General features: G+C 42.4%; 1 protein-coding gene across 1 annotated transcript in view; it reads left to right on the top strand.

Moving 5' to 3' along the window:
- Window positions 1-22,387, top strand: part of PLCE1 (phospholipase C epsilon 1) — a 299,846-nt gene that overhangs the window by 121,321 nt on the left and 156,138 nt on the right. The window contains exon 3 of the mRNA XM_072971645.1: window positions 11,056-11,344. Within this exon, the coding sequence (XP_072827746.1) occupies window positions 11,056-11,344 (289 nt within the window). The remainder of the gene's footprint in view (window positions 1-11,055; window positions 11,345-22,387) is intronic.

Below are 22,387 nucleotides of genomic sequence, written 5' to 3' on the forward strand. Positions count from 1 at the left end.
AGGGCATTCAATAATGACAAACAACTGTCCACTCAGAATTAGAGGAGGGTCTCAGTTTGCAGACCCTACTAGGCAGTACTCCTCCCCTAGTCCCACCTCTTCCTTTGCCCATGGAGCTGAAGCTCAAAGAATCCAGTTTAAGGGGGTTGGGTGGGGGCAAAGAGAAATGGGAGTGGAGGAGAGAAATGAGCAATGGAGATAAAGGAAAGACAAGAAGAGAGAGTGAGGAGGATGGGAGGGTCAGGGCAGACAGAGCAAGGGAAAATAGGATAGGAGTAATAAGAAAGCAAAATTGTAGATATGAACATGGAGAAGAGTAAAAAAATTAAGAGTGAAGAAACCATGGAGACACAGAGAAAATTGGAGAAAATGCCTCCAGAATCACCCTAGAGAGAAAGAAGAGAACAGAGAAGTGACAGAAAGAAAGAAACATGGGGGAGAGAGCACATTCATGCTGTAATTCCTATGTTAGCCAAGAGGATTAATGAGCGCTCATTTATTGAATGCCACCTATGTAACCCAGCACTGTGACGAGGCTTTGCATTTATAGCATAGTGGGTGCACTAACCCAAAACTGAGTTCAGAGTCTGGTTGATCACGGAGCTGTGGCCCAGACAACACTCAGACATCTCCACATGAGTTCACATGTAGGAGCTGGGCAGACTTACTCCTGAGCATAGGAGAAGCTCCACCACCTTGGGGACACCAGTGAGTAAGTAGGAGGGGTGGGGCTGGGGGTGATAGCTTTTGAGGGTGGGAAACTGTCTCAGGTCCTGTAGGCAAGCAGACATGGCCTTGGAGTGCTTAGATTCAGGCATTGATGCTATTATGACTGCTTGGATACTCAAGGGCCGTGTAGTTGGAGAATCCACAGCCATCCTATCTCGCTTAATCCTGGTTTGGAACAACCCTGTGATAATCTCCATTAAAGAGACACAAGTTACTTTCCCACTGCCACTAGATGGGGGCACTGAGAGCCCAACATGATCTCTGTGCTGCAAAGACCAGGCTCTTTCCTATGCACCCTAAGGCTTCTGCTCGGCTGTCCCACCTTTGGCAGACAGAGCAATGTGTTCCAGGATGTCAGCCACAGGCAGTCTTCCGGCAGAGAGTAGAAAAGGAAATATAGTGTTGATTGGTCCAGAAGCGATGATCCAGGCAGAATGGGGCCTTTGGGAGCCATGAAGATAGATGGCAATGCTGACCCTTTCCCGTTGGGCAGAAGGAGGGAGGTTAGAGGCGAGGGGGGTGGGAATCCGGTTGGGGCACAGGAAGCACACATCCTGGCCCTTCAGGTCGGCCTTGGTCTCCTCCACCTGTTGTGGACACACAACAGCCTGGAGCCATAGGACTTCAGGAACTTTCCCTCCCAGCTTCACATGTGCACAGCTTAGCCAGAACGCTGCCCCTGAGCCCCAGAGACCCTGAGCCAGGGCATCACAGTGTACAGGATTTGTGAACGTTTGTTTTTGTCTCGCAGGGGCTTTGTCCCCATGTGATTCATTAACTGACCTGCTGCTCCTTAGAGCTGCAGGGAGCCTGGTAGTTCGGGCCATTAAATCCCTTCTGTCGGCCTAATTCGCAGCCTGACACCACAAGCCTCCCAACATAATCCATTTGTCCTGATTTTTTTTTTCTTTTCAAGAGGCCTCCTTGGCAGCCAGGTTTTCTCATTGCAATGTGATTCATCTGTATGGTAATTCTCAGTAGAATTAGTACCTCAGGCATGATTCATCTTTAGAAAGATTAAGCCAGAAGCATCATTTCGGAAAGGCCTGTTACATACACAGCCACAGGGAGTTTCTGCAAGAGATACCCCTTCATTCAGCTAGCATTTGTCGAGTTGGCCATGCTGGACTCTGAGCTAGGTAGGGGCTTTGGGGAATATGGATTCGATAGGACTTCACCCCTGCCCTCAGGAGCTCCCATTCTGGAAGGAAGATGACATGGTTATGAGTGTTTATGATGGATAATATGAGGAGTGCAGTCAGAGATGAGAGGTAATATGGTCTCCTAAAGTCTCAGGTAGTGGTTCTCAAACTTTAACAGGAAGCAAGATCACCCAGAGGGCTTATTACAACACAGATCTCTGGGCCCCAGGCCCAAAATTTTTTATTTAGTAGATCTGATGTGAGCCCCAAGAATTTGCATTTTTTTTCAACAAGTACCCACATGACGATGTGGCTGCTGGTCTGGGGACTACACTTTGAGCACCTGGCTCTAAGGCTTCAATTCTACCTCCGCTGCCCCCTCTCTTTGCTGCCTGCAGCATGCTAAGCAGTGTGCTCCCTGTTGGGGACAAAATGTTGAACAAGACACGGCTCCTTCCCCCTGGGAACTCATAGCCTGGAAGGGGAGTGAACAGCGACTTCTACACTCCACAGAAAGCGCCACTATAGAGTTCTCCATAGGTGCAGTTGGAGCACAAAAAGAAAGATGCTTATTTCTTGCTGGAGTCCGAGGGAAGGCAGCATTGGAAGAGGCAAAATCTGAATGCAATGGTAAAATGTGGCTTATGTGGAAAGGCATTTCCAGCTGTTAAATTCCCTGATTATCAAATGTCCTGGGACATCCTCTCACACTCCTTAGATGTTTTCTGTAGTCATAAAGTTTCAGCTTACTACCTGCAGAAGCCGGTGGCATAGCTCTGGTTAATTGGCCTGGCCTTAGCAAAGCTCTTATTTTTGGCTCTTTGGAGCTCTGTTTGGTCCGTGTCTCGTGCATGGTCTGAATATTCTCAGTAGAATGGAATTCTCCACACAGGCACTTGAACAGAATGTAGACTCAAGAGCAGAGGAAGCAACAGCTTGCTACCAAAATCCTCCTCCCTGTCCCTGCCTCTTGGGTCTCCAGGCAGCTCAGCCACCACCCCCATCCCATATCAGCCTTTCTGTTTTTTTTTGACTCTTCAGGAAATTTGGCAGTTCTTATGTTATTGCATTTTGTTTAGAGGCACACACCCATCAGAAATCAAACTTCCAGCATCATCAACCTTCTAGAACGCTGCTTCTGGATTCCAGAAGTTAGGAAAGAGGCCCAGGAGACCAGTAAAAGGCACTTCCAAACCACAGCTCTCACACTTGTTTCCATGAGGGAGGCTTCTACATTGCTACACAGCCCATTAACTCACAGTTAACACAGTTCATATAAATGTGATTACTTGTTTGGGATTTTTTGTTTGTTTTTCTTTTTTGGATGCTTCTTTTTTTATATAATTTTTTTTAGTAAAAGTACTGGGGATTGAACCCAGGACCTTGTGCATGCTAAGCACGTGCTCTACCGCTGAGCTGTACCCTCCCTGCCCCCTTAATTACTTGTTTTTCTAGCTCAGGATACTTTAAGAATCACATTATGGGAAGGATAAGGGTGCTATTAGAAGTAGATACATGGTCACTAGTGACAAATGACAGCTGTTATTGAAGAAGAATACTGATAAGTGAGAAGAAAGCTGGAGACCCTAACAATACACTGTATTTGAGAATAATGATGATCAAAATTATCATCAAAATTAAAGTTAATTAATATCCTCCATCCTCCATTTTAGAAAGCTCGGAAATATTGGTCATTGAAGACTACCACTAAGAGGGACGTAGGAGAAAATACTGGCAGACCCCTTTGTGTTAAAGATAAGAAGACTTTCGGAGAAGGGTGGGTGTCAGTCAGAAGGCAGAGTTCGTCTTTTTTTTTTTTTCCCTTGTTCTCAAGCATCTACCATAGTCTCTGTAAAGGCAACTCAATATTTGTTGAATTAAACTGAATTAGGAAAGTCAACATACAAATCCATATCCTGTTTTTTTAAGCCCCGTTATCCTTCCGAATCATCATTTTTGTGAAAAAAGCCAGGATGGAGAATAGATCTGATTAAGCATTCTCAACTCTAAGCCAATAAGCAAATGATAATGGAATAATGTTAAACTACTGGCAAATTTCTGAGAACAGATCACATTTGTTTAGCAGCAATTAGAGCCTCATTTGGCTACAGCTATTCTGAATACTTTGCAAAGATCTGATGCTGTTTCATGTGATTTCTGTATCTGGTATTCCGCAAAAACAGGTGACAATACAGTATCTCCTGTAGTTTGGGTGAATTCGATAAATTCACGACCAAAAAACTGGAGGATTCGAGCCAAGTTCTTGCTGAAGATATAAAATAGAGACATTCATTAATTCAATCAGGAACTATTTATTGAGAAACTATAATGCCAAACACTTCTAGACATTGGAGGTAGCAATGAAAAAGGAAATAAAGTTCTCATGAAGCTGGCATTCTTGAGGGAGGAGACAGACAATAAAGAAACAGAGGTGGAAGGCTCGCTACTGTAACTACCACTCTGTTAACAGTGGTTTCTTTGACAACTGCGGAGTAGGATTCTCTAACTGTTTGGTTTGGTGGTTAGCAGCACTGGCTTAGAGATGGAGAGTCCTGATGCTCAGTTCTGGGTGTGTTTGCATTAGTTCCTTATTTTTATGTGGTGATGTAGTAAGATCTCTTCCTAGAGCTAGCTGTTCTGAAGTTTCAATGACATGTCTCAATGCTCAGTGCCTACTTCATTTTAAGCCCTCAATAAATGTTGCAGTGATTACAAATATTGTTATTAAGAGTCAATGGACACCCAAGTAGCAAGCCTTCTTTCTGTTGAAAGATTTTAGAAGATAAGCCATCAGATCTTGGAACAGCATAAATCTCATAGCTACGACCCTAGAAAGACAGATTTCAAAACAGAGCAAGTACAAAATTGGCTCCCCTTATGAGGTACCCTCTATGACCCCAGCAGAAGGCAAGTTAAAACAAAGCCCTTTCTGGCAGTAGAGAGGAACTCTTTCTTCCCGGGTGACTGCTGTGGACATAGTGTGTCTGGCTGCTTCATGTCTTTCAGTGCACTCAAGTCTTTGATTTCATGTCCCTCTGAGTTACCCAGTTCTCTTCAGCCTTGGATGTTTATTTTATTTTGTTTTGGGTCTGAACTCCATGTCCCAGTGCCGGTTTCTTAAGTCACAAGGAACTTCAAATGTTTTCTTAAGTATTGTCTAAGCACTGCTTGATTTTCTGCAAGTAACTTCATAATATCAAAGTCATTCTGCTCACATGCACCACCCACTGTAACCAGAGTAGTGTAATTCCATGGAGAGGATCCACTCACACTTCACAGGGGTTGTTAAATGTAAGTGCTACGAGGGGCACTGTTTGCAACATTGACCTATAGCTCTCTCTATAAATATTTTTACTGAGATATAGTTGATTTACAATATTATATTAGTTTCAGGTGTACAACATCTATATTTTTATAGATTGTACTCCAAAGTTTTTACAAAATATTGGCTATATTCTCTGTGTGTACAAGGAAAGACAAATACTGTATGTTATCACTTACATGTGAAGTCTAAAATATACGTATATAAATCTTAAAATCTCTAAGAACTTCACAATGGCCAACTGTAAAAACCATGACTCCTTTTCTTTCCTCATTCCCAACAACTTCAGCAAGTCCTGTAGAGTCCATATCCAAAATGTAGCTTGATTATTTATAATAGTCTGAAATTTTTAATTAACTTATTTGGTCTACTTGTTTATTGTCTGCCATCCTCCACTGAAATAAAGCTCTTCTTGCTCTCTGCTGGATCCCCAAGCAATTGGGCTTGGCACAATATATGTGTTCAATAAATGTAAATCAGTTGTTAAATGAATGAATGGACACATATCTGTTCAGCAAGATTAGATGCCCTGTTGTGATATATTGATTTTATCTCAAAAAAGAGATATTGACCCTTCTAGGGCAGTAGACTGTCTAGTTTTCAGCACCTTCTATTTCCACATTAATCAAGTGAGATAAAATTTATTTATTTTTTCACCTTGCAATTTAAAACTACAAACCTCCATATAAAGGAAACATATTTGATCATTCATTAGTCATAACTTGACTATTTTCCAAAGTAATTTAAGGTGACCATGAAAGGAGCTAATCATGAATTAAAAACAATAACACAGCATTGTGAACATCGCTTAAAACTCTTGCCAAAGAACGACATTTTCTTGAATCCCACTGTTTGGGTTCTGGGTGTGACCATGTTTAGTGCAGTGGATTTAGCTGGAGCACAGTGTTGGACAAACCCAATTTCAATCCTGGCTCAGCCTCCTACTAGCTATGTAGGTTGATTGTATTTCTCCACCTCTCTAGGCTTACTCTCCCCATCTGCAAAAGGAATCACCTCATAGTGTGTGGTTAGATTCAGATCTCACGCAAAGAAGTACTTACCATTGTGCCCAACACATCATCGTTGTGTGAGTTAACTTTTTCTCTATAACAAAGCACTCCTAAAACTTAGTGACTTTGTGCAGCAATTTACTTAGCTCATGTTTCTCTGAATTGGCTGGCTGGTTCTCCGTGTCTGGATAAACTGATCTTTGCTGGGTTCTCTGTGATGGCAGTCGGACTGGCAAGTGGGTCACCTACGATCTAGGATGGACCCACTATGTGTCTGAGCAAAGGTGACAGGAGGGACTGGGCCACGGTGTCTTATCCTCCAGCAAGCTCGTTCTGACTTCTCCACGTGGTAGTTGTAGAATTCCCAAAAGCAGCAAGAGAGAGCAAGCTCCAACACAGAAGACTTTGCTTGCAACACGTTTGTTGAATTCCCCTTCGTGAAGCAAGTCACAAGACTGGCCCAGAATCAATGAAGGAAATAATTTATGGCTATTTTCATAGTCTACCACAATCATCCTTGTCACCATCATCAAGAAAACGAGTATTTGTTGAGCATTTACTAAGTGGCTGTTGTAATCATAGTAATACTTTTATCAAGCTTGTAATTCTTACCACAACTTTAGGAGGCAGATACTATTGTATCCCCATATTGGAGAAAAGGATACTGGGGCACAGAATGGCAAAGCAACTTACCCAGGGTCACACAGCTGGGAAGCAGAGGAGCTAGGGCTCAAACCAACACTCCAGAGCAACACTGGTAATAACTGTTCTGTATTGCCTCCCCTTCCCACTCTATACATGTAGGACTTTCCATGATTGCTTCTTTTTTTTTTTAAGTGGATGATGTAATAAGAGGTGATAGCCTAATTGTAACACGCACCCTGAGCACTGCCGTATCCACCACCGCTTCACATTTCAGCATTTTTCCAACAAGCACCTTAAATTCAGCTCATTCAGTATTGGTATGAGTGACAGCTGTTAGTCCAGATCGTGGTAGAACCTGCAGGTATCTTTCTGATTCTTTGTGGACGGGGTGTTAGTGATAGTGAAGACAGCTCAGAGCTGCATTCTCAGAGCTCTTCACTTCTCATTTCTTCAGATGAGTTTGAGGACTTGGAACGAAGTGGCTGATAGCAGTGCTGAACGAGTACTTAATATAGACATAGCATTTATGTACGTTGGAGGTGAGCTGCACGAGCCCTTGAGAGCAAGGACACGGTTTTCTCTCTGTATTCTTGGAAACTAGCACAGGGATGAGCACATAGAAGACAGACTGCAGGAGCTTAGTACATGCTTATTATATGGATCTATATCCATATTGATAGCTCATTAAGGCAAGGGTCACAAACACATACACAGTGGTGACAAGATATTAGCCAGGTGTGCTCACTAGAGCATAGAGGGGCTGGCACTAACTGGAGAGCTCATGCCCCATCTGATGAGGGAGAGGTCTAGCCACTTGAAGCCACATGGGAATGCTCAGTGTTGCCAGATTTTTCCATTTTTCAGATAATGCTGTAATTTCAGATATGTATATAAACTTTCCTGATTTTGAAACACTGTGTGTCAAATGAAGCAGGTCGTTTGGGTGAACCTGGCCTAAGGCCAGCCAATTGTTGACCTACATTGGACACTTGTTGGCACCTCTCTGTTACATTACAACAGTCCTAAAGGCCCGAGGAGGAAGGGGAACCACAGAGTAAGGCAAAGATGGAGCACTGAAATGATAAAAGAAGCAAGACTTCAAGGAAGATGGATGATAGTCTATTTCAGAGATTCCACAGAGGTCAAGGACATGAGAATAAGAAAAGGCCATTAGAGTTGAGCAAATTATTTGATACAATGCTACATTCACAGACTATGTTCTTTAAAAAAAATCTGTAGTCAAATGATATGAGAAATATTCAAAACACTCAGTTAAGGGGGGAGAGTATAGCTCAGTGGTAGAGCACATGCTTAGCATGCACAAGGTTCTGGGTTCAACCCCCAGCACCTCCAATAAAAAAATTAAATAAATAAATAAACGAACAAACCAATTCCTCTCCTTAAAAAAAAAAAAACTCTCAGTTAAACAAAATAAAATTTCTTTGTTCTGATCCTTTTAATTGTTAGTATTCTAATATATAATGTAAATCTTCGAAAGGAGAAGTACGTCCCTAGTTTTTCAGACTTCCATGATCAAGGAGTCTGTATTTCATGCAGTTCCTCTAGATCTAATGATGTGAGAAAGACACTTTGGGAAAGCTGAGTAAAGCACTGAGACACTGGGAATCTCTGAAAGCATGGTGTGGAAAGGAACGCATTTGGTAATGCATGAGGCCATAACAGAGCAGCTGGGCGAGTAAAGAAAGTGGGTCAACATATGGTAACTAGGAACCGTCAGCATAGCAATCTTTGTAAAGTAAAGCCTTTTTAGCTTCATGCCTCTGGTGAAAACAAATAAAGAAAAGTGAAGTGTTCCCCACCTTTGACGGATTAAATACCTCTTTGCTTGACATTCAAGGCTCCGCTTTGTCAGGCCAACAGGCTTTCCAGTTTCCCAGCTATGTCCCTACACTCACTCTCTGCTCTTAACACCTGCTCTGCTCACTGGCCTTAGGACACGCTCACTGTTTTCCAGCCTCTTCACCCTTCCTTACCACTTGAGTTGCCTCGCCCCACTGCCCCCATTAAAGCTGTGCCTGTTTTCCAAGGCACAGCTCAAAACTTCTTTCTCTCCGAAGCCTTCTCTAACTATCAAACCTCACAGTGGGTTCTTTTCCCTGACCATCTAGACCATTTGCTTCGGAAGGACTTGTTTGAGACTTAGTGTGTTGGAGGTTGCCTCTGTGATTTGGAGCTGAGAGAAGAAAAGAATGCCCTGAGCCCTGCAGCTCTCCACCCGTTTGTCCTCACAATGCACCCAAATAAGGTTAGGATAAGATTATCCAGTAAGAGCAAGGGTATAACCCCATCCTGGTGAATTTCTTAGATGATGCTTTGTTGTTATACAACCACCTGCTGTTCCTTGAGTCCGTTCTCTTCTTGCTCCGTAGTAATGGGCACCATTTCTAGACACTGGACTTAGCACTGTATGTGTGTTGTCTTGGTGAATCCCACAACATCTCTAAGAAGGGGCATTAATGACCTCTCTAGCTGGGCAAGACAGAGCCAGGTTTACAGCCTCGCATACCTGACCTCAAAGCCTGGGCTCTTTCTGTCCCAGTGCACCATGTCAATGACCACACTGGCCACCAGGAATTTAATGACAGGGAACTAAAGCTAAAGAATTCACACTCTGCCTTCAAGTGGCAAGTGTACACCAGTAGGCAGAGGAAGGCAGATTCAAAATCTACTTAGGGTGTCAGCACAGTTTGAATATCAGGGGAGTTCTGCCTACACTCCAGGGTCTCCTAAGGACCTAACACAGCTCAACAGGGGTCCTTTTGAGTGCCTGTGGGGGGAGGATTAAGGTGAGATTTGGAGTGTGCAACATCGTGGGAGCACATGTCTGGCCTGCAGGGCGTGCAAGAGATTTCTTTTTCTTATCTGCCCTGGCCACTTATTGGTGTCACCAGCGGCAATGACCTCCATTTCTTCCCTACTGTGAGCTTTTTGCTTATCTGTCTGTCTTCTGTATTAAACTGTTAACTCCTTGAGGAAAGAAGCTGTCCTGTTTACCCAGATCTGACACATAACTGGTATATAAACCCAAAATAACTATTTGTTCATTTAGTGAATGAATGACAAGTCAACCAAGGCAAGGTGATCAAGGTAGCACATGGAGACAACACAATTGTATAGTAAACCTTTATCCCACCACCAGAAAGCCAGGTTAACTCACTCCATGTTCTCTCTCTTCCCTGTTGTTTATACACTACCCAGAAGGCTCTGGCTTCCCAGAGACCTTGACAAAACCCCACACCTCCCAGAAATAATGTCAACCTTGTAAATTTCAGGCCTTGTCTTCTAAATTAGATTGTGAAATCCTGCAGCACAAGAGGTGCGTGTTACTCTTTGTACATGCCCCACCACCAGCTTTCAAGGCAGTGCCTCGCACAGAACAGATCTGTATAAATGCATGTTGAATGGTTGCATTGAAATGGATTGGAATTATGGCGGGGAAGCTGTCCTAAGAATCCAATCTCCTTGAGATAATTCTTGGTGAATTCAGATGAGGACGGGGAGAGGAAATCAGGATAGTGGCAGAGACAGAAGATAGGAAGGAAGGAAGGAAGGAAGGAAGGAAGGAAGGAAGGAAGGAAGGAAGAAGAGTGGGCAGAATCTGTCAACTCATTGGATGTGGGAGATGAGGAAAGAGGAAGAGGAAAAAGGATTCAAAGCTTTGATCCAAGCTGATGGACTGAAGGATTATGCCCAAGAGAGAAACACAGAAGTTCTTCTTCCTCGTAACCCTGTAGTCCTTGCTTCATTTAGAGCATGGAGAAACAATTCCTCATGAGTGTCAGTCTGAAGTGCTCCTGGGAGACAGACAGATCTGGGACCATCATTTAGAAGAGTCTAAAGGACAAAAAGGAAAAGTTTGCCCTCGTCCCTCTGCAGAAAAGTTTTGCTCTGCTGAGGAGGAGGAGAAATTTGAGCTGAATATATTTTTGGTTGGTACAGCTTGTAAGTGCTCTGTTTGATAGCAGGGTTGTTTGAATGGCCTATTTCATAACCACACATAGCTTTCCCAAAGAAATGGTGTCTGTAGAATGTTCAGGTTAATACATGAGGCCAGTGTTCATGAGTGTTTGCACTTAAAGCAACTGAGCCTTCTTTCTTAATAAGTCATCTTGGCATTTTGTCAACAATTTAATTTGCTTTTCTAAGAAACTAGATTAATACTTCCTGTACTTTGTGCTATTCACAGATCTACAATGCAGTGAGAAGAGGAGAGGAAAGAGAGGACACAATTGGATCGCTTCTCCATTTCTTCACAAAGCTCCCAGCCTCCGAGACAGCCCCTGAGAGGATTAGCATTGGTCTGTGCTTAAAGCAATGTGTCCAAGGCACTGTTTGTGAGTACCGTGCCACCCTCCAAAGGACATCCATATCTCACTACATCACCGGCTCTCTCCTAGAAGCCACCACATCTTTAGGAGCAAGAAGTGGCCTTCTCAGTTCTTTTGGAGGATCCACCGGACGAATGATGCTGAAAGGTAATGTGTGAAATTTCACTTTTAACTTTTCATCTTTGAGTGCAGAAAAGAATCTAAGTTACTGTTTATGCATCTCCTATGGAAAATTGAGTCCGCTTATCAGCATCTTTAAATAAAGCTAGCTGCTTTAAGAGAATATAAAGAGGTAGTCCTTTATCAAAATCTCTTAAGGTGTAAACATTCTGAATAATAAGCATTAAGATTTTGAAATTTCTTTTTCAAAAGAAGTAAATGGTTAAAAAGCTATCTTTAATTTTTTTTAATTATTCAGATAGATAGTTTCTGCTAATGTTAGTATGACAGATGTCAGTTACTGTGGTAAGAGACTAGTAAACAAATGTAGTCATGTGGTCACAATGAAAACCAACAGTTTCACTCAGAACAGAGTGGAAGATAGTTCTCCTTCCCACACAGAATTAGTAGGTTCATGTTGACCAGAAAAGCCAAAGGTCATCTTCCAGTGTCTCCCATCTTAAGACAAGATAGTCAGGCGTCCTGATGAAAAAATGAAAACCAATGGAAAATGGGGTCCCTCAGCATCAGAACTTCCCAGCTCCGTCCCACGAGTAGCAGACAGGCAGGTCAGAAATGGCAGTGCACCAGAGAGCCTTGGAGATCTGTGCCCTGCACAGCTGTCACTGCCCGCTGGGCAGCCTTCCCTGGCAGGAAGCTGCCAGCCAGACAGAGACCACGCAGAGCAGCGTTCCGCTGCCTTGGGGCTGCCAAGAGCTCAGTCTGACATCTGGACATTTCTCTCAAAGAGAGCAGCTCTTCTCCCTCCACAGCCAGCCCCAGACCCACAACCACCAAGACCATGACCTTCCTCCGTGGTCCTCAACCTCCCCCACCCCCTCCAACACACCTCTTGGGCAGTCCCTAAAGGAGGGACACATGGCTGCCATGTTGATTTGTTTTCTAGTCACCTTAACTTTCGTGGGTTAGTTATAAATGATGAATGAAGAAAAACACCAGATGTGGGAACACTAATCCAAGAGACTAAAGGGGAGAAATTTGATTGCATATGTGTTTCATGCATTTGGCATATGTTGTTAGAGCTGCTACTAGGTGCTAAGTGCTGGGTAGGGAACAAAACATAGCCCTGCCCTCAAGCAACTTGCAGTCCCTAGGCGGTAAGCAGTTCCCCCTATATACAGGATTCAAAATTTCTCTACTCTGATGAGGCTGCTGGTGGCTGCTAAACTTCTGTTCTCCATCAGTTCTCTTCCTGGGAATTTGGCCTGAGGTTGGCACGTGGAGTTGGCATTGCTTCGATGCTTGTGATTCTATGGGAGGACCTTATCCTGTGAGCTAATCAACCTGTGTTGATCAGAGAGCCAGTCTGTGCCCAGCAGCGTGGAGGTGTTATGGGAGATCCTAATAAAGGGCAAGTCAATTTACTTGCCTTTAGGTTATTTATGATCCTAATGAGGAGGCCAGATTTGCATGCACCAAGTATTCAAAGAATATGAGACTGCAGAGTTAAATGCCAAATAATGTGGCTCTAAGCATTCAAAGAGTCTGGAGAGAGAGTTAATGTTCTATGTGACAAATGGCTTGGGCTCAAACAAACAGAAGTCTACAAAAGCCATTTTGTTTCTTCTCCATAATTGCAAAGGAACCGATCTCCAAGCTCCCCAACTAAGGCAGGTTGCCTCCAGTCTTACACAGACCTTTGGGGAGGAAAAAGGAGACCACGGGTTAAGGTGTTTGTTGCCCTGATAGTAACTTGATTGCAACTGCTCTTTGCACTTCATTGTTCAGACTAGAACTTCCTAAATTAAAATTCCCACATCTGAGACTCACTGGACCATCAGCTAAGGTGTTAGCTTTAAACTGGGGTTTTATGCAAGAGTTAGGAGTTTCTTTAACTTTCTGTTTTGTAGCTGTTTAATGGCTTCTGATACCCCCTCTGTCAGTAGCTTCTCTTGAGAAATACAGTTAGCTCGTTGGCTTCAGTTCCAGGCTAACTTTTGTAGCTCTGACTTGTGCTCTTGGAAACATTTTTCAACTTCAGTGCCCTCTCCTATGGGGTTTTCAAAGTCTGTACGTGTCATAGTGAAACACGTGCTTCTTCAACATGCAGTGGAAGATAATGAGTCAGAAGAAACATGGCCATTCGAAGTCACGGAGCATTTATGGACACTGTAGGTTCAGGATTCTGCCTAGGTGGGTCCTGAGCGCTGTTGGCCACAGACTCAGCAGTGGGGCTGGAGGACTTGCAGGCTGCTGCGCCGCGGTTGTCGGCTTTTATTGTTCATTGTGTGTCCTGTGGCACCAAGTTGGCCAACAGCTCTGTGTCACTAACAGAAACCTATGGGAAATCCCGTTTATAAATGACTGGTGTTCCCCAAGTTCATTTCTCAGGAGCTATGTGGAATTTAGAACACTTTCCCGGAGAAGCAGTATTAAATGTTGTGATTTGGCTCCTAGTTTCTAGTCCTCAAAAACCTCCTGAAGCCATAACACCATTGAAATCTACACATTTCCCTTGGAACAAAGAGAAAAACACTGTTCTTAGAATACAGAGAGTCAGCCTCCAGGATAAAAGCAATACAAGTGAGTTAAAAGACATTTCTTGTTGAGAGGAAACAATTTTAATTAAGATGAGTAGAGAATTAAATTGAAACTTTTATGAAGATTTTGAAAAGAACTTTGAGCCATTTCAGAGATTTTAGATGTTGGCATCTTTTGTTATGGTTAATTACATTTCGAAACTCATGTCTAATATGAAAGATTCAGAAAATTGTTATCACAGTAACTTTTTTTTCATTTTTCTTTTTTTTTTTTAAATAGGAGGCTTATAAATGGAATGAAGAAGGGAAGAGGGAGGCAGGGCAGGGTTTAAATTTTTTTCCCAGAGGATATGGGTAAGGAAGAGGGTCAAAAAGAATGACTTATTCCATGAGAGAGAGCATGAAATGGATTAAATGGAGTGGGAAAAGGTGGAGAAACAGAAGAAGGGAAAAAGACAGATACTGTATGATTCATTTTACATGGGGTGCTTAGAATAGTCAAAATCATAGAGACAAAGTAGAAGTGTGGTTGCTCGGGGCTGATCGCGGAGGGGATGGGCAGTTACTGTTAATTGGTCCAAACTTTCAGTTTTGCAGGATGAAAAGAGTTCTGGGGATGGATGGTGGTGATGGTTGCACAACAATATGAATGTACTTGATACCACTGAACTCTACACTTAAAAATGGTTAAGATGCTAAATTCCATTACGTGTATTTTACCACACACGCACACACACACATTCACACACAAGAATCAAAGAATTTTAGAAAGAGGAGAAACATGTTATGTAGGCCTTTGGTCCCAGGTCTATTAAGATGTTAGAAAGAACAGAGTTTATGAAAAAGAAATACGAACACAGTTTTTCATGTGACCTCCAGGTGCCCCAAGTCAACTTGTCTCCTGGAAGTGGTTATGATTATAAGATCTTACACTTTCCATCCAAGTCCCCTTCTCCCCCTCCCCATTACCTTGCTAGAATCTCAGCAACTCTGTATACTGGTGGCAGCAAAAAGAATTATTGGCTTCAATAATCAGGAAAACGTTTTCTAAATCCATCCCCTGCTTGTTTCTTTTTTCTCAATGGACTCCCTACTAAAACTTATAAAAGCAAAATAAAGTAAAAAGGGAGAGAAAGGAGTGAGATAATTGATAGTAAGGTAAAGCACTGAAATAGCAAAAGTGAAAAGATAAACAGTGATAAGAAAGAGAATTTTTCAACCTAAGGCAGCTAGGTGTTTTCAAATGTGCATATTGTTTCAGCCAATATGATGAATTTAGTACATTAAGCTCAATTTTTCCTTCTCAAGTTGCTGCTAAGTAAGTTTGTAAATTAAAGGACGAAATTTTTACATATAACCTGGACAAAGCTTAGTTACTCATATTTAAATTATGTGGTAGAAAAGAAAACTCCGGTGTTCATTTTTAACCAGTTTGGATGTGTGTATGTGTATGTATAGAGTAACTATATTAAAGTTACTGGTCATATATAGACAATAAATAGAATATTAATATTATGTAGTATTCTTATTTGAAAATGGGGACTATTTTGTTTTTGATAGAAAGGTCTAATAAAATTTCAACGTATTTTCTTCCACTGCAATAAGTATATTCTATTTGTGTCTTTTTCTAAAGTGAATACCTTTGAGTATAAAAATAACAAGTCCTAATGGAATACGCACACATGAACTATGTGACTGTACCTCGTAAATAATTTAGTTTATTAAGGCTGTCTTGGTTAACTTCCTCGTAATCAAAACAATTACCCTTTACATGCCTGCCAGGCAGGGGAAGGTATATGCATAGTTCTAATTCCAAGATTTAAGTTTATTTAAAGAAATCCTCTGACTTACTAGTTTCGTGGCCTTGAAATTATTTTTTTGATGGTTAAAGTATGCTTTAGTGTAACTTGAGGTATGTTTTTGTACAGTTAATCAACTAAAAAGTATTCGTTCGATGCCCACTGTAACCTAGGGCTGTGTCACCTTTGGGAAGAATGCAAAAAAAAAATCACATCTGGAAGTCTTCAACTCGTAAAATAATATTCCTCACTCCAGAGAAAATGTAATATTAGGTTTCAGGCCTATTGAGGTAGCCCTTACTACTCCCAAGAGAGTCATTAAGTGCTTGGCTGCTCAGCTGATGGTAGGAGCTGTTGCTTGTGGGGCCAGGAAATTTGGTGGGCACAGAACAAAAGCCCTCTGCCTTGGGACCACGGGTGGTCAGATGTCATCCAGGAGTGTGACTCTATGCCCAGATGTGACCTTGGAGTGCAGCTCCATACCTAAGGTATGACTAGGAATGTGACTTCATGCCTAGTGTGACCTAAATATGCTCAGGTGTGACTGAGGAGTGGGACTCCACACCCCTGCTTGTAACCAGGGAGAGCTTCTTCAAAGTGCCAGTGGAGGGTGAAATCACCTACCTCAAATATTACTGGAGACACAGTGCTTCTTGAGTCAAAACAATTATGTATATTTTGCCAGGGAAGGAGGATCCAGCAGAGGAATTACATTAAAAAAAATTTTTTTTTCAAGATGACATCCTCATTACTATTATCTCTGAAATTTTAAACTCTTCAGTCTATAAAGGGAAAGATGGATACAGGGGAGGATTAGCATTAGGTAGAATCATAGTAATCCTTGTGAACGTGTTTTAGTTTTTGCTGGGTGCCAGGTGTTACTCCGAGTGTTTTACAGGTGTAAACCTTTCAGTGGTCCAATGAGGGAGGTACTGTTTGCTAGTGAGGAAACCGAGGCCCAGAGACATGAAGAAACTTGCACAGGCAGTCAGTGGTAGAGTCACTGCTTGAACCCAGGCAGCCTGTTGAGCACTTACTGTGTTTCAGGCAATGCACCGAGCCCCCTTATCTGCACTATTTCATTTAGTCCTTGTTGTGAGTCGACTTGTGTCCCCCCAAAAAGTGTATTGAAGTCCTAACCCCCAGCACCTATGAATGTGACCTTATTTGGAAATAAGGTCTCTGCAGATGTAGTCGAGTTAAGATGAAGTCGTTTTCCATTCAAGTGGGCCCTAAACCCAGTGACTGGTTTTCCTTATCAGGAAAGAGACATGGAGACAGGCCATGTTGGGGTGAACACGCTGTGGTAATGGAGGCAGAGATTGGAATGATGCAACTGCAAACCAAGGGGTGTCAGGGGCTGCCGGCCACCGCCAGCAGCCAGGAAGAGGCTGGGAAAGATTCTGGCCAGAGACTCAGAAGGAGCATGGTCCTACCAACAGCTTGATTTGGGACTTCTAGCTTCTAGAACTGAGAATACGGTTCCGTTGTTTTAAACCATCCCAGTGATAGTAATTTGTTAAGGCAGCACTAGGCAAGTGACAGTCTTTTTGACAGTCCTGTAAAGAAAAAATCATTAGCACCAGGAAACTGAAACTCACAGACGTTAAATGACTTGTCCAAGGTCACGTGACTAGTAAGTGTGTGCCTCCAAGCCAGATCAAGCGTCTCCGGGGCCTTTCGTCACAGCTGGGATGGAGACACATTTGCAGTTCTCCAATGGCCATTTCCGCTTTGTTTTAGTTGTTTTTGGATTTTTCTGGTTCCAAGTTCTAATGCTCATCCTCCTCTCCCATGCACACCTTGCCTGGCACAGAATCAGGCACAGGACAGTTCATAAACCTTCGTGGATTCGAGTGATGGGTATGTTCACAGAATCAGGGAACATGTCATCATCACTCTTTGTGATACTTAATTGAATGAGACAGTTCTCAAACCAAAGAAAGATAACAGTAATTTGCGTTGTACATTGTACTAACATTATCAAACTCATCCAAAATAAAAATGGAAATATATTCAGGCGGTTTCCAAGCTGGCACAAAACCTATTTTCAGTGTCTCAAAAGCTGTTGTCAGCGTCAGGGCCCTGGAATGGCTGCACGGTTATCTCTGGGACCTTCCTTACTTCCTGTCTGAACTCCTGTCCACTCCTTCTCAGGCACCTGCTGCCTTAGGGGGTCCACAGCCCCCCTAACTCTACCTGCCCATTCACTCCTCACTCACTACCCTGTACACAGTCTCCTGTTCTCTCTGCAGCGGCTCCCAGCTGGGCTTTGTGAGGAGAGTGACGTGATGGATTGGAATACAGACCTAGAGTTTTGACTGATGAGGGAAACTCCCCCAGGAGGGCCAGGGACAGATGGAGGAGCTGATGGTAACTAACAGAGGGAACAGGGCACCCGGATGCAAAGGCCTGAGACAGAAGAAGGCACGGTATGCTGGTCTACCAGGCTGTTCTGGCCAAAGCTTGGGGAGTACAGGGAGTAAGTAGGAAGGCATGGGGCTGGGGCTGGGGGAGAAAACAGGTCTCCAGGGGCTGTATTTCATGATGAAGAGCTTGGGTTTTACCGTGTAAGCAATGAGAGACACTGAAGGGTTCTAAGGAAGCATCTGGTGTGATCAGATTGAGTTTTCAGAAAGATCCATCTGGTTGCAGTTTGCGGTGAGACCGCTCAGAGTGCCATCCTTAGCCCACCTGCATCCGGATCGCCCAGCCAGAGAGATCAAAACGTGCCTTTCTGTGCTTCATTCCCAAGCCTACCGAATTAAGAGTCTCTGATGCTTCAGGTGAGCATGTGTGTTGTGGAAGGTGGGTGGAGGGAAAGTGCAGTGAGAACTGGAGGCATTGAGGAGGCTGTTATGAAGGCAGTGTTCCTGGTCGGGTGCTGCTGGCACATTTAGCAATCGGTAAAAATTACAAAAAGGTCCCCCTCCCTACTCTCTGCGGGGTGATGCAGCCTCATATGCACACATATCACTCAGTGCACAGCATGCAGGCTGGATACCAGACTTCTCCTTCACCTGAGTAAGGACCTTTGTGCAGTGTGCAAACTGTTCACTGTACCAAAAAGTCTAAATCCTTGGGAAGGAGCAGAGTGGTGTAAGTAAGACGTAGAATTAATAGAATGTGAAGATTAATTGGATACTGGGGCAGGGGGGAAGGGAGCCAAATCTAAGATGACTATTAATTTTTTCTTTAAAAAAATCATTTCAAATCTTTCCAATGTATTATTAAAGGGTTAAAAATTAATAGGCTTGTTGGATCATATGCCCATCCCCGCTGCCCATCACTTTAAGAAATCAGGAAGTTAAGGCTTGCTTAAATACTGATCATTGAACTCAGAAAGATGATTGGTGAGGACAGCAACCCCAGTCAGTCCCTTGGGGTTCCCATATTTGAGCTGATCATGAAAAACATCAAGTCCTAGTTACAAAAACTCAGAGGGGGCCTTATTCCTGAAGATCATTTGCAAGATAGTTATTTGAAACTCTGTACCTAAAGGAACAACAGAGATTAGATTCCAAGCTTTCCCCCAAAAGCTTGCTTAAGACATAAAAAACTGAACTCGTGACTGTTTAAAATAAAAAAGTCCTAAAAGATGATTTTTCAATGTCTGTAAGTAAATGCTCCCCCAGAACAAATTTACTTTGGGCTAAGAAATTGTTGCATTTGTCCCAAAAGAGGCAGGTTTAGAGAAGGCTAAAGAGCAGATGGATAACCTTGAGGAGGGGTGCAGGGTTAAGAAATACATTTACATTGAAGTGTAAAGAGAGAGGATTAAGAATGGTATTTAAAGCTGAAACAATCAGTTACCGATAGAAAAATAAAACTAAAAAAATAAAACTTATAATAACGGGGAGAATGGGCCAAACTCCTCCTTTCATCAAGGTGATTAAATACAGTTTTTTTGAAAAGGAAGGGAAGATATATTTTTAAAATGGGATGAAATTTTTTTTAGAGTTAGGAGTTAACTGCCAAAGAATAGACCCAGAATCATGCAAAAATGGTTATCTCCGAGAGAGGCCTTTCACTTGTCACCTCCTACCCATCTGTGCTGTTTGAGTGTTAATTTCCATGTGCACATACTACGTGAATAATCTCTTAAAAGAGACATTTGCAGCCTATGTGAAGACTCATGGACTCAAACCCCTCATTTCCAATACTGTTATTTTCAGCAGCCATAATGAAATGTGGTCTCACATTCAAATGAGAAGGGAGACAGAGCTTTGTTGAAGTAAGTGGAGAGAGAGGCTCAGGATGAATAAGACAAGTATTAACTGGGCTCTCTTTGTCCTGTAGGACTGTCAGTTCTGAGCTGCTTCATGGTTAAAAGAAATTGAATGGAAACTTCATTCCATCTTGGATTCGAGTCTTGACTTCACCACTGTGTCATCTTGAATAGATGACTTTGCCTTTCTAGGCTTCGGTGTCTGCCACCATAAAGCAGGAGTAAGAGCAATACCTTCATAGAGTCTTTCTGAGGATTAAATGAGATAACGTACATAAAGGACTTAGCATAGCATCTGGCATCTAATATGTGTTCAGTAAATGTGATGACAGTGATGATGATGATGTGATGCTGAGGATGATGATGGTGGTCATGACGATTGCTGCCACCCTCCACCAGCCCCTTGAAATGCCAACCCTCCCTGGTTCTTAACTCAGGTGCTCTGCTCTTAGCTCAGTCATAGATGCACATAAGGAACAATACCCTCCAGGTTTCCCTGGCTGTGGGCCCAGAGCAGTAGCATCTTATGGGACTCTTGAAAGGAGGTATCAAGAGGCTAGAGGCCACCCCTATGTACAGTCTTCAGTTAGGTTTTCCTTGGGACTCATGCATCAGACCATTCATTAATTCATTTAACAACTATTTGTTGAGTGTCGTCTGTGTGCCAAGCACTGTGCTAGGCCTTGAAGATAAAACAGAGTCTTAACTTTCAAGGAAGTCACCTGCTGGTGGAGGAGATGGACAGATAAACATGCAATTTTAGGACGAGAATAAATGCTATAGTTGAAGTAGGAAAAGTATGTAGGGGTTCAGAGGGAAGTCCCTGTACCATCTTGAGTGAAGTCTGAGGTTTCTAAAACCACTTAAGACCCTGGAGAAATGTGAATACCTATTTAACCAAGGAAAACAAGCCCTCATGTGTATTCTGTAGTTCTGTTGTTTCTGCTTCATTCTCTGCTGATACCATGTCCTTCCCTCCAGAGTAGAAAAGATGCTAAGCATTTATTCCTGGGGCTGGGTGCCATGTCTACTAGGACTGGTGTAAAATTTAGTGTTCAAGTTAGAATTTCCACATTTCTATGAAGATGCATTACTCTTTACAATAAAATTAAATGAGATTTTTCAGTACATGTTACTAATCCTTTTGAGTGTGTTTTAATTGTTTAGCTTTTTAAAGAACAAAAACCTCATTTAAATGAGCTATGAAAATTCTTGTCCATGGGAACATTTATAGAACATAATGGAGTATGCTTATAATTTGTTTATAATAACATGTGGGTCAGTAGCAAATATTTAAGAGGGAAAAAAAAGAGATCTCAAGATAGTCTGAGTCATTATTTAGACTTCTGTTGGAATTGAATCTTAAAACCAAGAAATTACTAGTACAGTTAAAGTAGTAAGAGGGCATTTTAAGAGTCTACCTTTCAATGGACAGAATTCTAACAGAAGATATTTTACCATCTTCTAGAAAGGCTAAAATGTGTTGCCAGCTGGAAATATGTACATATTTGGTGTTTTAAGTCTTTTAACTCTATTTCATTATAACAACAAACTTTAAAAAAAATGATTTCTATAATATTAATCCTACATATGATTCTATGGTGGCCTGAACAGATGGATGCTTCAACCCTTCTGAGCCTCTCCGTGTGAATTTCACAGTCACCAGTAACACCCTTGGGGTGCAGTCGTGGGTACTTTACACCGTGTTTATACCCAGAATCACATTTTTTTTCCATTAATAAGCAGAGTCATCTAAAATCCATTGCAAGCAGATCTTATTGTGGATGTCTGGGAACATGGAGGGGAAGTGAGAGTATAAAATGTTTCAGAGACTCTGGCAACTCCCAAAATCTCATGGGCTTTTAACTGGGTTTAATGAAGCAAAGCTGGCATTTAATCCCAAGTCTGTCCAATTTCCAATCCAAGTTCTTAACCACTAGGAAACCCTCCAGATCTTAGCCTGACCTGAGAGTGTGTGTGTGTGTGTGTTTGTACATACATATATAAGTACAACATGGAACCCCCAGTTTGAATGCAAGTCCATCTGACTACAAAATTAATCATTTCCCTGCATTACCTGCTGTCTCCTCAACCGTAAGACCTCTGAAGACTCCAGGAATACCTCAAGCATTCTTTGATATGAGCATCTATGCAGGTAGGTGGAGGGATCTTCCCATCTGCAGCTGTGAAGTCCTAGCACAGAATCAACCAAATGGGAGGAGAAGTCTCAGAAGGTATTCGTTGAGTGGATGAATAAATAAATGAACACACGCACACAACCCTAGGCTAACACACATTTACCAATGCTAAAAACAACAAAGAACACGTGACGCCATCTGATTTGATCCTGTGAGCATCACCAACATCTAAAGTTAATTTAGCACAAATGACTATTTTTCAAGCGGCACCTACAAAAATCATTTAGGATGGTCCCAGCCCTGCTCAATATGTAACACTGGGACTGATCATCTGAAAGCCATAGGAGGCATATTTAAACCTTTGA

The sequence above is a fragment of the Vicugna pacos genome, chromosome 11, assembly GCF_048564905.1.
Source record: "Vicugna pacos chromosome 11, VicPac4, whole genome shotgun sequence".
In the NCBI taxonomy this organism is placed as follows: domain Eukaryota; kingdom Metazoa; phylum Chordata; class Mammalia; order Artiodactyla; family Camelidae; genus Vicugna; species Vicugna pacos.